General features: G+C 39.4%; 1 protein-coding gene across 4 annotated transcripts in view; it reads right to left on the minus strand.

Annotated features, from left to right (window-relative positions):
• The window catches only part of LOC114658183 (alpha-2-macroglobulin-like protein 1), a 291,504-nt gene that overhangs the window by 6,117 nt on the left and 265,363 nt on the right, over positions 1 to 20,024 (minus strand). For 3 of the 4 annotated variants that reach the window (XM_028810274.2, XM_051932110.1, XM_051932109.1), the window contains exons 26-33: positions 17,344 to 17,500; positions 15,306 to 15,380; positions 14,656 to 14,818; positions 13,709 to 13,902; positions 6,731 to 6,946; positions 4,120 to 4,241; positions 3,710 to 3,800; positions 3,476 to 3,544 (exon numbers count right to left, since the gene is read on the minus strand). The exons of the other annotated variant lie outside the window; for it this stretch is intronic. In XM_028810274.2, the coding sequence (XP_028666107.1) occupies positions 3,476 to 3,544; positions 3,710 to 3,800; positions 4,120 to 4,241; positions 6,731 to 6,946; positions 13,709 to 13,902; positions 14,656 to 14,818; positions 15,306 to 15,380; positions 17,344 to 17,500 (1,087 nt within the window). The remainder of the gene's footprint in view (positions 1 to 3,475; positions 3,545 to 3,709; positions 3,801 to 4,119; positions 4,242 to 6,730; positions 6,947 to 13,708; positions 13,903 to 14,655; positions 14,819 to 15,305; positions 15,381 to 17,343; positions 17,501 to 20,024) is intronic. 4 annotated transcript variants of the gene reach the window in all.

Here is a 20,024-nt window from a genome sequence, read left to right on the forward strand (position 1 = left end):
TTTATCACAGCAAAAATCTCTTCAGTATCACAAGGCCTGCAGTTGAGTTCTCCCAACAATGTCAAAGAACCAGAATACGGTCAGAGATGGAACCTCAAAATGCAACAAGTGAAAGAATTTGGTACTGATTGTGCCAGTTAGGTGCTTATTAAATAGAAGGGAAATAAACTCTCCACATATGGAATATTGAAAAAACAAATGAAAAGCAAAAACTATTGTATTTGATGTAGATGTGTATGTTTTGTTTCATTTTCATTGTAGTATTATTTTCTTGTATAGCTTTGTAAGTCTTCAACTGAACAAGACCTCAGCAAGAACACATTTATGTGAAACTCAAGACGAGAAAGACACACCCCAATGTGCCCAACACTTTATACCTGAATTAATCATTATGACATCACATTAGTGAGAATTATTTCATCACATTACAGAAAACAATATCCATGTATTTAGGTTTCTGTTCTTTGCATTGCTATGCTAAATTAAATTTGTACACCAATTGAATTCTTACTACTACTTCAAATGAGTCCTTGATGTAGTAAAAGCAGGTTACATTATTTGTGTCATGATTTTTGATTCTTTTTCAAGTTTTCCTTGGCTCTACAGCAGGTATCCTTGTGCTATATTTTGAGGGCTTTGAGTAGTGAGAAAAACATTATATAAATGCAAAGAATTGTTATTATCATTATTATATTTTGCTATTTTTGGTTTTTCTTTATAAGTGGAAAAATTTTGTTGAATTAGTTATTTGATTAAAGGTAATTTTTAAATAATTAAAAATATTTATATTTATGTCTTGGTGTACTGCTATGTTGTTTTCAAGGTGCTGCTATTTTATCCTGTGACATATAACATGACAATCACAACGGTATAAAGGTCAGCATTGCATACTTCTCAGTTGTCCAAGTTGCAGATGTAAACAAAAGACTAGCTTGGTGCTGGAAGTCGTTAAAAGACATTTGTTAAGTTCCAATCCTTGTGCGAAATGTGACTCTGACTTTTTGCTTGATTTTCAGTGTAGTTACTAGGAAATTTTGACCTTTGCCTTTCTTTTGATTTTTGATTACTTTCTCTCTCTCCCATCTCCAACTCCAGTTCTAATTCATTTTGGCCTGCCAATTCTATCAGGCACAGCAAACTTTCCAACAGTTTGCATTTTATTGGGATTAAATTGCCATGGAAAGATAAAAAAAAATTACTCTTTTAGCTTATGTTTTTTTGACCATTTCAGATTTTTTCGTTAAGCAGCGATGCAAGTAACTATAATTTTCTCTGTTGCTACCAAATGCTGAGCAAAAAATGAAAGTAACCTTGTTTGCGTTAAATTATTCAAATAAAGTTAGATGTTCATCTTAAGTTATTTATATTAAAGTAATTCACGGTGATATTTTTTGTCAATAATATTTTACATTGATGTATATAGGAATCATTAATGACATTCTAGATGTTTCTGTCCTAGATATGGGTGTCTGTCAACTTCTTTTCTTCATAGTCAAGTTATTCATGTTTTGAAATTTCCATAGTCACCAGTTGTGTTTGAGGCATATTGCATGTTTTTATTTAATTAATTCTTTTATTATCAGTGCAGTTCAATTCTGATACTTTTGTACACTATTACCAAAAACAAGATTTTAAAATAACATAGCATCTTGAACTTTAATGGATCGAAAGTAGGGAAATTCAGCACTGAAATTACGTCTGTTAGTGTTTTAGTAAATAGATTTGGAAATCAGGATACACCACTTTGACTTTTGATTAAGTGTTTATTACGACACAAGTTCTCTCATTTGTTAATAATAGCATATTTCTTAAATCATTGCATATGTACTTTTAATTTTATTTCTGAGTTTTTTTTCTTTTTAATTACTTATATTTCTCTTCATCAAATGAATACTCTAAGCATTGCTCCTTTCTTGTTAATTGCAAAGAATTCAGATGATTTCCTCATATGGGTGAAAGTAATTTAGTAGAGAATGTTTGTCTTTGTATTGCCTTTGGAGGCAAATTTTGACACACTTGTGAACTGCGAGGATCCCAGACCAATACAGAACATACTCACATATACATATAGATCTATGCCCATAGGAGTCAGAATAGACCTATTTAGGGTAACCAAATATCCAAAGTGATTGAATGTGTGTTAAAAATTGGAGAACTTTTAGAAAAACCCAGAGGAGAATGTAAAAACATTCTGGGCCAAGATTGAACAGTGGAGCTGTGAGGCAACAGTACTGCGTAATGGGTACCATTCTTCATTTAATAGACAAAAATCACCCAGGCAGTAGCAAAATAATAAAAGACCGTAATGTATCTGAAATCATGTTCTAAATATTTACTTATTAAAAACAAGTAAAAACAAACATTTAACTTAAGTTTACAATGTTAGCCATCCATGAATTAATTTGTTCATTCATTCATTTTAGAAACAATATCTTTTTTGCGATTTCTTTCATTAAAATCAAGTTAGTTCTGCTTTGTTAAATATGTGTTCATTTACAACTTTATAAATATTGATGGTGGCAAAATAGTTCCCCGTTTACTGAAATACACTATTTCCTGGAAAATGCTGACATCGATGTCTTTTAAAATAAAATGATTCTACTATATTTGTAAAGACAGGGTGTGTCTGTTCTGTGTCTGAAATTGTTACTAATTTCTGTACATGAGGTGCTTCAGTAGTTGGGAGTGCTAGCAGCAATACTGAAATTGCCTACTATTCCCAGCAGCCCCTGTAGTATTACACCATTGAGCATCTTCAGAGTGTCAAGGATTGCTGGGAGAAAGAATAATTAAGCACTCTCTTTAAAAGAGAGCCAAAAAAAAACCTCCTGGGGAATCACAATCATCTGTATTTATGCGTTTCTACACTTTTCACTCCTCTTATGGAATACTGCACATACACTCTTTGATTGCAGTTTCATTCTGGATTGTGTGTTGGTCCTGTGCCTGCTTGTTATTGCGATTTTGTCTGTACACCTGGCACCTGAATTAATTTTCACCATCATCTGCACGTGTTCTACTGAATATGTATTTTGGACTGTGTCGTAAGTGTTGATTGTTTATCATTTAATGCAAGTGTGTGGTTGGTTTCATCACCACCTGGGAACTGGGGAAGGTGTTTGTGTACACATTGTTTTGTAAATAATTGTTTTTATTTGCCTTCTTCATTCATTTAATATATACTTTATTATTGATTCACTGACCCTCTTTATAAATGTCTCTGTGTGTGAGTGTGTGCATGCCGGGTCAAGACTGGGAGTGTTCCTGGGGTCCTCGCAATAGCATAAACAAATCAACGTCATGAGGCAGTGTGAATCTTAGCATCCTTGCAATTGCTACAAATTGCATATATAAAGTCATTGGCTAAAATGCCACTAATTCGTTAAAGTTACCTTCTAATCAAGTTTTTTAGGCTGAGATTTGAATATCTTTATTTAATATCAATATTTTTATTTAAGTAATAGGCCATACATACCTCCTCAAGGTAGATGTCAATGTATCCTTTATCCTTGTCGATACGTTTCACAAGTAGATTACGTCTAAGCTGTAGTTAAAAACAGGAAGTGAAAAAGAATGAAAAAATGTAAACAATGTTACTATTGTATATGATACAATGTGTGCTATTCCTAGAAACACAACTCAACATGAAAACTATACATACATAGCCATTAAAGCATGTAGTGCCTGCAGTAAGTTGTACCACACTTACAATTGAAATGGATGCCATATCCACTTGATACCCTGAAAGCAGTTTGACATTTACAATGACCATGTTAGTCCTGTCTCGATTTCCATTGTATCTGAAGAAAATGAGAAGAAAGAATGACATGATGCTATAAAGTAGTAGTTGTTTTTCCATTTTTGTAAATGCATAATGAAATGATTGTTACAGTAAACATCACAATGACCTTGATGATTTAGTTACTTAATTAGTCATGTTAACGGTACTGCCGTTATGCATCAAAGGCAACAGAATTCTTTTTCATGATGAAGGTCCAGATCCCATGTGGACATACTTGGTAACCTCTGCTTATCCTTGCTCAGTGTCTTTTCAAGGTGGCTCTTACTTGATTAACTGATATACAAAAACATAACTGGATCAATAAAGATCTAACTTACCCAACAACGATTTTGAGGTGTAACATATTTTTCTCACTACTGTTGCATTGTCCTTCAGCTTCAGCTGTGATGTTGAAAATTGAAAAGTTTGGAGGTGGTGGAACATTGTACTCAAGTGCCAGCTAACAAAAAAAATAAATTGTACAGAGAAAACATTGTTTTGTCATAGAATTAAGAATTTTTTTATAAAATGGTTGGATGTCAAAGAAAGTGTTTACGATATTGAAAACACAGGTGCACAACCAAAACCCTTTATGATTGCTTAAAGAGAAGCACAGTGACATGGTATGGCTCATGAACAAAAACACCTTGTGTTAGTATTTAACATATTCTGTCTAGCTGGACAGTTATTATTATAGAAAATTCTGGCATCCTTTCATTTGGAAAAAAGGAAACTTTCAAGAAGATTGAAATTGCTCAAATGTTTTCCATTGACATCATTTCCATTTTGTACATTGTGAGGTGTTACCATGTTGTGATTGATTATTGTGTTATAAGAATATCTTCTGTGACCTTAGTTTTTTTTCAATTCTGATGATCACAGTACTGAAGAGCAGGTATTATGAGTGATCGTATTAGGTTCACCCTATTTTGCATCATACAAAGTCGAAAGGACAATTCTTTATGAAGCAGGCAGCATCCTGAAAAGTCTCAGGATTACACACGGGTGTGGAGAAGAATGTAAAAAGTGATGTGTTAAAAAAACAAAAAAAAAATAGTGTTATTTCTGGGGTGAAAATGTCTGCTGCAACTGGTGCAACATCATGCAAGCACAGGATCCGGTCATAAAGTGACAGTAGGTGAGGGTTATTGTTCACAACAGTAATCAACTCAAAACAATTGAACAAACATATTCATAAACATTTAATCCTGCATGTGCTGAAGGATAACTTTAATCTGCCCAGTTGAGGGTCACAGCAGCACTGGGTGTAAGGCAAAAAGCACATGTGGTGCATGGTGCGGCAATCATTTCAAGGCTCAACTGCACAGCCAAGCAGAAAAGAGTGTGCTGTGTGCAATCAGGCAACAGAAACATATTAATAAAGTGTCTGCTTAGTTTTGAAACAGTGTGATCTGAATGCATAGCAGCCAGTGCTCACCCAGGGGTTCAGATTACAGGAAGGGGATGGTTGTTAATTACTTCACGAAGGACTAACATTTTCTTAATTAAGAACTCACTGACAACAGTTTTAACCATTCAGTGTTAAAACAGATAATAATACTTAGTTCAACATGTTGAATATACTCATCAAGCCAGAAATGGACAGGCACAGGCAAATCCCATATGGTGCTGTGAGGAAGAGCTGTACACTAATACTCTGCCCATTTCTTAAAACATCTGTACTAAACTTTAGCCTGATAGAAAACTAAACCTGTACTGTCACGCATGTATGTCGGAGGACTCCTTCGCAGGCTGAGTTAAGGTATGCAATAACACGCTGAGACGAGAGGGGATGCTGCCGCTAACTTTGTCTGCTCTATGTTCTTCCCTCACAGTGTCGAGAAGCTGCCCAGTGAGGGCTCCTAGCCCCGCCCATACCAGTTGACCGCCACAAAAGTTGGATGTCCCAAGAAAAGAGAGTCCCAATGCAGGTCAGAGCAAGCTGTGGGATAGAGCACCATTTTGATTAAAAAAAACTTTATTTCTTGACAAACCACGGATCGGGGATTGGCGCTAAACCATGCATTTTTCTTTCCTTTTTTTTGTTCATTTCAATTCATCTGGTGTTGAATAAAGAGGGTGCATAGGTTGGTGTCCCAAAATCCTTTGTTATCGAGACTGTTATTGTGCCACCTGACCACAGTATACTTATAACTTTTGTTGAATTCTTGTTACTGGATTGCAGGTTATGTATCTCAGGCCCCTTCTTGCCTCGAAATCTTGCATATTGTAATCTTTTTAGTTAACCAATAAAAGGTGTCATTTTGCTTAGTTTTTCTCTACATTCATAATGGCTAACACGGTACAACACCCTAGTACTACAGGTTATGTACCTTAATCTGTCCATAAATAGCTGTCACTAGAAGACCATAATTTTACAACGGCACCAGCATTTGGTTTTCTAGTTTCAATGAGCTGCTTCATGTCCAATAAAAAATGCTTCCAAAATACTCTGGGGTTTTTTTTGGCTGAAAGTGCCTGAAAACTGCTGCATGCAAGAGTTTCTTAATCCACTCGCTGCTAGGTGAGAATAATGTCATTGAAAATAATGGCAAGTAACTTTTTGAGCGGTTTATGTCAAATGCTAAAATGCTAGAAAAATACTAAGGTGTGAACAGGCACTCTTAACATTTTATTAAGGGCAATATTCTAACAAATGAGCTTAGTTAAAATTTATAGATCAATATTATATATTAACTTTCCGCATTTGCTCACCATTAAAGGTTTTCAGAATGCAAAATACATTACATTTTTAAATAAATATATTAAATGAATAATAATGAAACAGTAATACCTTTTGAAAATTAGTGTTTTAAAACATAAAACTATATACTTTAATACTAACATTTTAGGTTTAATTTGGGTTTCTCTTTCGGAAAGCGCAAAAGTTCACTTTGCAAAAATAACAGAAAAAAGCCACTTGATGTGTAAGAGATTAAAGACACTGACCTGCACAAAAGAACACACATCACCCTCTGCCTGAACGCTGTATGTCCCAGGAATTTCCGGCAGAGTCCTCTCTTGATAGAGCAGTCGATTGCTTTGGTCCAGATGGAACTGTGCTTGAAATCCTTGTGCAGAGCTAATGGTTAGTGTGCTGGAACCATCAATTTTATAAGTTTGAGCAGCATAAAGAGCCAGAGCCTGCAGCGCTACAACTGTGTCCTGCAGAAGAAAAACTCAATAAGAATGTGGATATTGGCAATACTCTTGGAATGGATGGTCAAGTTCAATAAGAGCTTTTAAAAGCATATAATTTTAAAACTTGATCCATTTATACTACTAAAAATATTTTTAGCTTAATATAGTGACCCTACTTATGTGTTTCTCATATAAAATCAGGTCTAAATATTTAAGAATCTTTTGATTTTATCTGAGACCAGCTTGGCATTAAAAGTGAGCATTATTTGTTTACAGCATATATTGACCTCTTCTGTGTAGTTGATCAAGTGGAACATACAAGTGAATTCAGAAAGTATTCAGAAGCCCTCATTTTCTTCACATTTTATTGAATATAAAAGTTTAAATATATACATTTTACATTTTTTTCTCATCAATCTACACTCAATAACCCATAATGATAAAACATATTTTCAGAAAGGCTTGCAAATTTATAGAAAATCAAATGCTGAAATTAAAATAAATTTTAATTAATTAAATACAATGTGTACAAAGTGAAGTCTATTCCAACATGATCAAAACTCCGGCCCTGATATTTATTTATAGTTATAGCAAATGATAAAACTATTTATCATCAATGCAAGGTGAATGGTAATGTACTTGCTGAAGTATTGGCAGTATTTAAATTAATATACAGAAGGAATACGACTTCTCTTACATGAATACTAGTCATGATTTTGTTGGCAATTGTATGTTGGTGCAGTTTTACAATTTGTAAGCGTGTGCCATTACATGCAGCAGACTTTATTTGTCGACTGCTAACACAACAGAACTACAATTGAGCAGATGTATGTAAGGTATTTTGTTTGAAGTATGTGCGTTAAATTGGTTGTATTGACATGAGAGCATCACTGTTGTATTCTCCAAAAGAAGACGAAAACCATAATATATTGATGTACTGTATATTATATGAGGTACGGTTTTGAATTAAAAGCATTATATGAAAATGTCATATGAAAACGTTGCACAATTTATCTAGTCTTTATATATAGCTCTGTACCAGCACTGATGTGTCTTTGTCTCCAGGTGCACAGCCACTGCAGAAACAAAGACTACCGCACCACAGCAAGGAGTTTGAAGTGATTGTTGGTGACAGAGACTTCAAAGGGAGGGATATGTAATGGTGCTGACAAGTGTCATCAGCAATGAGTTGGCATTCTATCACACAAATAAGCAGCGTTAGTGCCTACTGCAGGGGAACCAAAGTTGCACATAGAATTTCATCTAATGTATCAAAAGCAAGCAGTCCTTCTAAGGACAGAGTAATGACAGAGTAAGGACAGAGTAATGGGGATTAAAACTTAATGATTTTTTAGTTTTATTCTTGAACCCCTCCTTGAACCGCCACCTTATCGTGGTGGAGGGGTTTGCGTGTCCCAATGATCCTAGGAGCTCTGTTGTCCGGGGCTTTATGCCCCTGGTAGGGCCACCCAAGGCAAACTGGTCCTAGGTGAGGAATGAGACAAAGAGCGGTTCAACAAACCTTCAATGATGAATCAAAACTTTGGACAATGTTTTCCCCTGCCCGGACGCGGGTCACCGGGGTCCCCCTTTGAAGCCAGGCCTGGAGGTGGGGCTCGATGACAAGTGCCTGGTGGCCGGGCCTGCACCCATGGGGCTTAGCTGGGCACAGCCCGAAGAGGCAACGTGGGTCCCCCTTCCCATGGGCTCATCACCTATGGGAGGGGCCAAGGAGGTCGGGTGCAGTGTGAGTTGGGTGGTGGCCGAAGGTGGAGACCTTGGCGGTCTGATCCTCGGCTACAGAAGCTGCCTCTTGGGAAGTGGAATGTCACCTCTCTGAAGGGGAAGGAGCCTGAGCTAGTGCGTGAGGTCGAGATGTTCCGGTTAGATATAGTCGGACTCACCTCAACGCACAGCTTAGACTCTGGAACCAATCTCCTTGAGAGGGGCTGGACTCTCTACCACTCTGGGGTTGCCCCCGGTGAGAGGCACTGAGCGGGTGTGGGCATACTTTTTTCCCCTCGACTTGGAGCCTGTACATTGGGGTTTACCCAGGTGGACGAGAGGGTAGCCTCCCTCTGCCTTTGGGTGGGGGGGACGGGTCCTACCCTAACTGTTGTTTGTGTGTATGCGCCGAACAGCAGTTTGGAGTACCCACCCTTTTTGGAGTCCCTGGAGGGGGTGCTAGAGGGCATAACTTCTGGGGACTCCCTCATTCTACTGGGAGACTTCAATGCTCACGTGGTCAATGACAGTGAGACGTGGAAGGGCGTGATTGGGAGGAATGGCCCCTTCGATTCTGAACCCAAGCGGTGTTTTGTTATTGGACTTCTGTGCTCATCACAGATTGTCCATAACGAACACCATGTTCAAGCATAGGGGTGTTCATATTTGCACTTGGCACCAGGACACCCTAGGCCTCAGTTCGATGATCGACTTTGTGGTCATGTCGTCGGACCTGTGGCCACATGTCTTGGACACTCGGGTGAAGAGAGGGGCGGAGCTGTCAGCTGATCACCACCTGGTGGTGAGTAGGCTTCGATGATGGGGGAGGATGCCGGTCAGGGCTGGTAGGCCCAAACGTGTTGTGAGGGTCTGCTGGGAACATCTGGCAGAGCCCCCTGTCAGAAGCAGCTTCAACTCCCACCTCCGGCAGAACTTCGACCACATCCCAAGGAAGGTGGGGGACATTGAGTCTGAATGGGCTATGTTCCGTGCCTCTATTGTTGAGGCGGCTGACCGGAGCTGTGGCTAAAGGTGATCAGTGCCTGTCGGTGGGCAATCCCCGAACCTGCTGGTGGACACCGGCAGTGAGGGATGACATCAAGCTGAAGAAGGAGTCCTACAGGACCTTTTTGTCCTGTGGGACTCTGGAGGCAGCTGATAGATACTGGCAGGCCAAGCAGAATGCGGCTTTGGTGGTTGCTGAGGCAAAAACTTGGGAGAAGTTTGGGGAGGCCATGGAGAACGACTTTCAGACAGCTTTGAGGAGATTCTGGTCCACCATCCGGCGTCTCAGGAGGGGGAAGCAGTGCAGTGTCAACACTGTATATGGTGGGGATGGTGTGCTGCTGACCTCGACTCGGGACGTTGTGGGTCGGTGGGGGGAGTACTTAGAAGACTTCCTCAATCCCACTAACATGCCTTCCAATGAGGAGGCAGAGCCTGGGTACTCGGAGGTGGGCTCCCCCATCTCTGGGATTGAGGTCACCAAGGTGGTCAAAAAACTCCTTGGTGGCAGGGCCCCGGGGGTGGATGAGATACGCCCGGAGTTCCTCAAGGCTCTGGATGTTGTAGGACTGTCTTGGTTGACACACCTCTGCAACATCGCATGGACATCAGGGACAGTGCCTCTGGATTGGCAGACCGGGGTGGTGGTCCCCCTTTTTAAGAAGGGGGACCGGAGGGTGTGTTCCAACTACAGAGGGATCACACTCCTCAGCCTCCCTGGAAAAGTCTATTCGGGGGTCCTGGAGAGAAGGGTCCGTCGGATAGTCAAACCTCAGATTCAGGAGGAACAGTGTGGTTTTCGTCCTGGTCGCAGAACAGTGGACCAGCTCTATACCCTTAGCAGGGTCCTGGAGGGTGCATGGGAGTTTGCCCAACCAGTCTACATGTGTTTTGTGGACTTGGAAAAGGCGTTCGACCGTGTCCCCTGATAAGTGTGGTTTGGACCCTGTACGATCGGTGTCAGAGCTTGGTCCGCATTGCCAGCAGTAAGTCAAACCTATTTCCAGTGACAGTTGGACTTCGCCAGGGCTGCCCTTTGTCACTGATTCTGTTCATAACTTTTATGGAAAGAATTTCTAGGTGCAGCCAGGGTGTTGAGGGGGTCCGGTTTGGTGGACTCAGGATTGGGACACTGCTTTTTGCAGATGATGTTGTCCTGTTTGCTTCATCAGGCCATGATCTTCAGCTCTTTCTGGATCGGTTCCAGAAAGGCAGCTGAGTGTGAAGCGGCTGGGATGGGAATCAGCACCTCCAAATCTGAGACCATGGTCCTCAGCCGAAAAAGGGTGAAATGCCCTCTCAGGGTTGTGAGCGAGATCCTGCCCCAAGTAGAGGAGTTCAAGTATCTCAGGATCTTGTTCACGAGTGAGGGAAGAATGGAGCATGACATCGACAGGCGGATCGGTGCGGCATCCGCAGTGATGCGGGCTCTGCATCGATCTGTTGTGGTGAAAAAGGAGCTGAGCCACAAGGCAAAGCTCTCAATTTACCAGTTGATCTATGTTCCTACCCTCACCTATGGTCATGAGCAATGCGTAGTGACTGAAAGAACGAGATCGCGACACAATACAAGCAGCTGAAATGAGTTTCCTCCGCAGGGTGTCTGGGCTTTCCCTTAAAGATAGGGTGAGAAGCTCACTCATCCGGGAGGGACTTAGAGTAGAGCCGCTGCTCCTCCGCATCGAGAGGAGTCAGATGAGGTGGCTTGAGCATCTGATCAGGATGCCTCCTGGACGCCTCCCTGGTGAGGTGTTCCGGGCACGTCTAACCGAGAGGGGGCCCCGGGGAAGACCCAGGACACGCTGGAGGGACTATGTCTCTTGGCTGGCCTGGGAACGCCTTGGGATTCTCCCGGAAGAGCTAGAAGAAGTGGCTGGCAGCTCAAGCTCGGATAAATGGAAGAGGATGAGGATGGATGGGTGATTTTTTAGTTTATCAAATGAGACTTATAATATTTAATTGAGTGTTTTGTTTAGATAAGATGTAGCTTGTGAATAACCTATGTGACCTAGATTATAGAAAATTACTTAACCAAGTATATAAAATTTAATAGGGGCGACACGGTGGCGCAGTGGGTAGCGCTGTTGCCTCGCAGTTAGGAGACCCGTGGAGTTTGCATGTTCTCCCCGTGTCTGCGTGGGTTTCCTCCGGGGGCTCCGGTTTCCTCAGACAGTCCAAAGACATGCAGGTTAGGTGGATTGGCGATTCTAAATTGGCCCTAGTGTGTGCTTGGTGTGTGGGTGTGTTTGTGTGTGTCCTGCGGTGGGTTGGCACCCTGCCCGGGATTGGTTCCTGCCTTGTGCCCTGTGTTGGCTGGGATTGGCTCCAGCAGACCCCCGTGACCCTGTGTTCGGATTCAGTGGGTTGGAAAATGGATGGATGGATGAATAATATTTATTTGACAGAAAAGCAAAGACAATATACTGCTGGGGAAGCAAGGGAAGGGGTGAGAGTCAGATGCAAAGGGAGTGCTTGTAGAGCTAATGAGGAAGGTAAAAGTGGCCAAGTATGAGACCACTTTTAAAAAGGGGTCTGTTAGTGTTCATCTTTTAAACCATCAGCTAAACAAATTGACAAGTATATGAAATGTATTTTTGCACGGTGTTAATTTCTAGGATACAGGTAAACTTGCTAATACAGAGAATTGTGGGAAATATGCAAATGAAAACCAAAGGTTAAGAAGAAGTATGTTTAAGCTCCAGTTAAGCTAACCAGTGTGTATATGCTCGCAAGAAGATGTGAAATTGGGCCTTTTGGGTATTTTGTTTTTTAACTTATACCTCATAATTAGCTTAAAATAACTTCAGATTAACAGAAGAGCAAGACTACCAAAGGTAAAATCTCAATTGTTCAATTTTTAGTAATGACACTAGCTTGTACCAGGATCTGCCTGTACTTAACCTGTTAACAAAGGTATAAATAAGAGTTAAACTGGCATCTTTGTAGAGGCCACACCAGTAGACTTCTTCAGCAAGAACAAAGACCTGTAATTCAAAGAATAACAACTATGATAGACAAAATAAGTTGTTTATGGGAATGCCCTGATTTTGAAACTGGAAATTACTCTCTAAGTGCTGTATCTGCGACCCTACCCATGCTGCTCATTGTGCTGCTTTATAGCTGGCTTCTCCAGGTATTTCCGCCTCCGCACGCAGTCTGCGGCCACCTGAGAAGCGTGTCCCTCTTAGGTCTAGTTCCAGGGATTCTCTACAATAGTAGGCATCATTAGCAACAATGAGAAGTCAGAGTACAAAAAGAGGTTCCAACAACATCCAGGCTTGAATAACATAAAGACAAAGGAGCTCATTGATGGGGTTGAGATTGAGCATGCCTCCATCTTCAAGTCCCTAGGTGTTCACATTCATAATTGTGCACTCTCAGGCTAGAAGTCTCCACAATAGGTGGAGAAAACTGCCAAGCAAATCATTGGTGCCTTTTTTCCTGCCATCGAGGAGACCTCCAGCACAAACAGTGCCTTTTGGAGGTCATGTAGAAATATAGGGGACCCCCTTTCCAGTTCTAGTACCAGCAGGCTCAGAAACAGCTTCTACTCTGCAACTGTCACCCTACTGAACTCAAACTCCACCCTTACCGCCTCATCTTAAAGCCATACATGTACACCATAGAGCTCTGTAAACACTGTAGGTCTATCATGTTTGCACTCTATTCTTGAGCCTTCAATACCATAGAACTATCAAGGTTGTGCTGTACTTGTACATATACAACTGTTTGCATGGTACTGTTTGAATTATTTAAACTGTTTTCATATTTTACTGTGTTTTACTTATTCTATTCTATCCAAACTATACTTACACTGTCTATACTGTATTTCAACTCTCACTGATCATTCTGTATATACTGTACTCTTGATTTACAGTTTCTCGGTGCTGTATTTATTTATAGTTATCTGTCTATGTGTATTTCACTTCTATTTGCACTTCCAGTTAGGTGAAAACCTGCATTTCATTGTCAATTGTACTGTACTGTGTTCAATAATAATAATAACAACAATAATAATAATCTAATCTAATACAGACCAGCTTTTAATGAAAATACCTGTGTGGATGAGAAGCCTCCATATGAATTCTGCTGATGAACAAGCCATTGCACAATGCTAGATGAGAATGTGAGGTCAAATCCTGGGAGAGGCGGTGCAGATAACAGTGACAGCAGCACATAAGATGTCATCTCCACCTGAACAGATCTGATTTTTTCACCAGATCCAGATTGTTCCCAATGTAGAAAACCATCTGAAAAGTATTTGACAATTCAAGAGGTAGTAACGGGTGTTTTGTGGAAAATTATAAATTAAAAATAAGCATTGCTGAACTATCCACCAAACAATGTAAATAACACTCTAAAACATTAATCTACTGTATACTTATTAAATACAATTCAATGGGCATTGTGTTCATATTCAATAATGCACCAGTGAGACTGCATCCAAGTCCTTCTTGTTACCACCAAACAAAAAAACAGCATTCCCAAACTGAAGAAAATGTTCCACCCTAACAGGCAAAATGAGTTAAACATTTTTATTATTTAGTAATGCAGGCACAGACAAAATGAATGAAATATCTTTATTCTTCAGACGTTAAGACCTTTTAAAGGGTATAGAATTGATTCAGTTAACTGATGAATCGTATTCAGAAGACCTAGTAGAAATTATATTAGGATTATTACCTTAGGAAATGTATGGCTGAGTGGATGGGAGTGAACAGAGAAATAGTGAAGCACCTCTTCAGACAGAGTAAAGTAAAGTAAAGCAGAGACCCAGAAAGCTTTTAAAGAATCCATAGGTGAGATTTAAATCAACATAGCTGTTATTAAACAAATAAGTTGTCAAGTTCTTAAACATTTTTGACTGTTTTCCCCTCCTCAAGTCTCCCAACAACTACTCCATTGTTAAAGAATCAGCTGTACATTTTTCTTCCTTTTATTAGAATATTAGAGCGAACACAACAAAACTATCAAAGATGTTCACTAATCTCTTAATGCCCTACCTTCTTTAACAGCCACTTTGTCCATAAAAGAAAGCAAAGAGCTTCTGGCTATTTCATCTCTTGCCAAAGTGAACATGTAGGATAAGAGGATTTTTGTGTAAACATCAGTCACGGTATTTAATGATGATCTCAGACAAGAAAGGCTGTTTTTTAAAATAAAATCCTGGAAAATGATAAAGAAATACTTAGTAGTCCCAAGCATTATCTGCATATTCTCTGCTTTTATCTCTGTAACTGTGGATATAAAAGTCCACCTGGAAATTTCCAGAAAATCAGTAAGAATGTATTTCCATGAACCAATGGGACCAACAGTCAGTTTTACTTAAAACAGAGATTTGACCACAAAACATTGAAATCATTGCCATAAAACAGGAAAGATAGCATCACTCAACCCAGCAATCACTCTGTAATTAGAAAGACTACGTATAGACATAAAATGTTGAGTGAACACAGACGGATGTAATCAACAACAACAAAATGAATATACACGATTAACAAAATTCATGTAAAAACCCATGAGAAAAATGTCCCAAACTCTCCAAAATAATATAAAGTATAATGAAATCATGACAGTTCAAAGACGTATGACTTTATAATTCTAAACTTTTGCACTCCATCCTATGTAAATACAAAATAAATCAATTACTCACGCTGAGTGGTGTTTTAAGCTCCAATAAAGCTGTGGTAATATATGCAGTTAGAGAAATTTCATCATTAATTCCACCCTAAAAGCACAAAAATGATGAAATAAGCTTTATTAATTGTTATCATTAATACCTATCCAAATCATTCTATGTGGCTCTGAACTGTCTGTAATAGAAAAAACACATAATCTTTCTTTGTATCAATTTTGATGACTTTTGTGTAAATAAAATTTGTTTTTGCCCTTTTTCACAATTCCATTTTGTTCTGTGTTGTGGTTCTCACCATCTTGTTACATTCTTTGTATGGCTCCCCATGTCATTTATGGTCTTTTTATAGTATCTATACCTGTGGCCACTCATGTGACACTGAGGTCATGTGACATATTGTGACATCGTGATCTACCTATGAAAGATGGCAGCACTTAGCTTATGACATTTGTGTATTGCATATATTTCCTAAATCTCACAATTCATCTAGAAAAGCCCTTCCTAGAAGACTTTAATATTAGGACTTGCTTTGACATTTTTGATGTTAACCTCTGGTTTTAGTTTGATTTGATTCCTGGTTGCTTTTCTGCTTTCTGACCCCTACCAGTTATTTAACCTTGCTTCTGCTATTTCTTACTGTCCATTACCTGGTTGCAATCCTCTGTATTGCCTTGTGATGTTCTCATTTACTTTGAAACACAAGATGGATGATGGTCCAATTCATCGAAAACCTTTCATGGCCGCTTAAATCTAGATTGTCATTGCTTTTAGCAGATTAAGAATGTCGTTTATTAGAACAATCTAAACTTGAATAGGCCATTCAGCCCAACAAAGCTCATCAGTTCTATCCACTAAATTCTTCCAAAATAACATCAAGTCTAGTTTTGAAGTCCCTAACTTCCTACTGTCCACCACACTACTAACTATATGTGCATGTAGCTCTGTCAGTAAATAAAACCTTCTTAATGTTTGTGTGAAATTTACCCTTAACAAGCTTCCATCTGTGTCTCTGTGCTCTTGAAAGTAACTGTCTCAATCTACTGTTCTAATTACCTTTATAATTTTAAACACTTCAATCAAAAAAAGACCTTTGCTTCAGACTTTTGATAAGTGGCTGATCACTTTTTGTGCACCTTTCTTATATCTGTTGTATGGAGGACTGTACATTACTAAAAAGTTTCACTCTATGTGACAGCACACACTTTTACAGAATTCTGTGCTGTTCATTGACATGCTTTGTCACAAAACTGGCAGAGAAGCCTTCTGAAGGGTATTCTGAAGAAATAATTTCTATTACTTAGATTTATGTAACTTTACTAAACAATATAGCAGTATTCTTGCCTCATTACTTTCAGAATGTGAATATTTTATTTTTTAGATATTTTGAGAGTGTATTCAGCTGAAATTTAGAAAGCATAATGATATGATCTGTGGTGGGTTGGCACCCTGCCCGGGATCGATTCCTGCCTTGTGCCCTATGTTGGCTGGGATTGGCTCCAGCAGACCCCCGTGACCCTGTGTTTGGATTCAGCGGGTTCGATAATGGATGGATAATGGTATGATACTCAAAGGCTTTGAACAAATCTACCATAAGGCGCAGTATAAATAATCTGAATAATGTTTTAATAATGAGTCATTAAAGTAGTCTTGAAGAAATTGTAGTTAAAAAAAAAATCAGTTTAAATGATTTTTTGAGTAGCGTTGTGGTTACTCATTATGGAGACTGACTGTGTGGAGTTTCAATGGACTCCTTTATTGTTTCATTTTGTTTCTGCAGGTTTCCTCCATGTATGTCCAACAGTAGATGGTTAGATGGATTGGAAACTCTTAATTGGTGTTCCTGAGTGCGGATGTGTGTGTGAGTGAGCCATAAGGAGGACTGGCACCTAATTCAGTGTTCGATCCTGCTTTATGTCCTCTCCAAAGTACCATGCTGATTATATGGAGTTCTGTAAGTGGATGGATGAGTTCAGTGGATGGGTGCAATTTTTTAACATTTATGTTTTTTGTTAACAAAAAAAACCTTCACTGTTCAGCATTTTGTTTGTCGTCATACCTTCATTCCACTATGAAAAAGTTTCCCGACATTCTGGAAGCATCCATTTTCCAGCTGGTGTTTACCTAACCATTTCTTTGCATCACTGATATGTGCAGGATCAATGAAGATGAAACGGCGTGCGCTGCTAAATGACTTCATCACAAATGCTGTCAGCCTGGGACACACCAACGCAAAGAGTGATAGATGTTACAAAGAAAAGTAAAATGGGAGAACATTTAATAAACAATCAGTGTTCATGGCCTTTGTATACATTTAGTTATATGTGCAAGGAAGGCTCCTATACACCAAAGTTTTAATATAAATTGGTATTTACAGTAAATGCTGTAACAAGGAGCTATATAGGCGCCTGACCCGACACAGAAGGACACAGAGGCACATATAAAACAAACAGTTTTATTGTTCTTCACCCGTGGGCGCACGTCTTCCCCGTGACCCACAGGCAATACACAGTCCATACAGCACAATTCCAACACCAACACAACCTTTTCTCCTTTACCACCACTCCTCCTCAGGCTTAGTCCTCCTCCTCTCGACTCTCGCTCCCGAGTGGTGGTGGCTGGCCCTTTTATATCCCACCCGGAAGCATTCCAGGAGCTTGACCACCTGGACCTAATTGCACTTCCGGGTGGGGCTGAAGATTCTTCCAGCTGGGCTGCTGACTCCATGCAGTTCCCCCTAGCGGCCATCCGAGCCCCCAACCAGGCTGTGGAAGACTCCATCTCCCATGGAGCCATGTGACAGGTTGGGGGATCACCATCCGCCAGGGAGGCTGCCACCAAGCGTCCCGGGGGAGGTATTAAGCTGCCAATGGTTGCTCCCACGGAACAGATGCAGCAGGGGCGTCCCTGCCAGGCATGGGACCCGGCTGTCCGCCACAATGTATAGACATCTAAATATAAGTAGACATTTACATATACTCATAGACAAATGAGTAGTTTTTGATTATTTCATCTATTACTGTTCTATTCTAAATTGAATTTGTGGCAAGTTACTAAAATTGTAAATATTTCTGTTAATACGGGTTATTAATTATAATCAAAGCATCTAAGTAAACTTATTGTTAAACAATTAACTCAAGCTAATTTGAGTCTTTAGTGGTAGCAATCTATAAATATTTCATGAAAAATTAGTAAAGAGAATAAACAAACTAAAAAAGCACACTAAATCTTGATAGATAGAAATTATGCTGATGAAAAATCTAAAGCATCTTGTGTTTTCCTAAATTTCTAATTGTCTCAGTTAATAACAATGCAAACCTTTTGTGGCTAATAAGGTTTGTTCTGGAAGCTTGTATAAACAACTTTGTCTTACTTCTTAGATTGCCTGATAATTATATACTGTAAATATATGCCTATCATATAAATATATATATATATATATATAAATATGTAACAGGTGAGACAGAGGGCACCCTTAGTATGAATACTGTCTTACAAATAGCTGTGTTGTGTGCTATGGAGTTTGTAGAGTGATGTGAAATAGTGGTGCGCCACTTGTGCTTCATTATATCCATAAAAATTATGGGTTGCACGAAAGACGTGAATGATTGTCAAAAAAAGATTATTACAATCGGCCGTACCAAAGGGCACAGTGTACAGAGATTTGCAGACTTTGTTGGTATGTCAAAGCATACTGCCCAACAGGTCTTTCAGCAGTGGCATACACCATAGTCAACCACTAATCATTGCCAAAACTGCAGTTGAAAGACTGTGTTTACAGATAGGGACTGTCGTCGTGTGCCACGCATTGTGACAGCAAAGTGCTTTGCCCCCAGGCTAGAATTGCTACAGGCCCACTGCAGTCCATTTACAAATGAATGGTCCTCAGGGACCTGCAAGCCATAGGTATCTGGAGCACAGTGCCACTAAAGAAATAGGAGCAATTCAGTGATAAAATACAGGAAAGGAGGATGGCTGTTGGAAATATCAAAATTTCTCATCATCGAGCAGAGGACATCGTCAGTACCGTTTTAAAATTATTTTGTTTTGTTTACCAGTTTCTAATTAAGACTTTGCATTTCAGTATATTTGACATATTTCATCCAATTTGAGAAATAAGCACACTGTGTATCTTGCAAAGGTGTACGGGGATACTCAACACATATTGGAATTAATTTAAACATCTTCATTGAAGGTGAAGTGTAGATCATCATTTGCAATGTTCAGATTTTCTGTTTTATTCTGACATTTGTACCATCTGCAGGACTGGTTTACCTGGGCTGCCTTTTCAGGCATAACATTTTTGTCTTCTTTTTCCCTTTTTTCCCACTGCCTTGATATTATGTACTTCATTTTTGATTTGTTAATACATTTTCTAAATATAAGAAACTGTTTTGTTTTTGTACTTTCAAGCCAGAGGTTTATTAATCCTTTTCCTTGAAAAGCATTTCTGATGAATTTAGCTTTTTGAACTTTAAAAGCCTGAGCTTCATTTTGGGGCCATTGAGAAATGCAGGGTGCCTGGTGTGAGGCCAGTTTCTGAGGGTCATACATAGTGAAGTCATGGTCTAGCTAGTGATATTTTGAGACCTGCCATCACTTTTACAAAACCTGAAGGATCACTCTCCTTTCCTTTTCAGCAGCTGTACACTACGAGATGACATGGCATTAAGGCATACTTAGAACAATGTGAATTGTAAACAGTGACTTCTACTGCTCACATAAATGGCCAGGGCAGAT

Source organism: Erpetoichthys calabaricus, chromosome 9 (assembly GCF_900747795.2).
Source record: "Erpetoichthys calabaricus chromosome 9, fErpCal1.3, whole genome shotgun sequence".
NCBI lineage: Eukaryota > Metazoa > Chordata > Cladistia > Polypteriformes > Polypteridae > Erpetoichthys > Erpetoichthys calabaricus.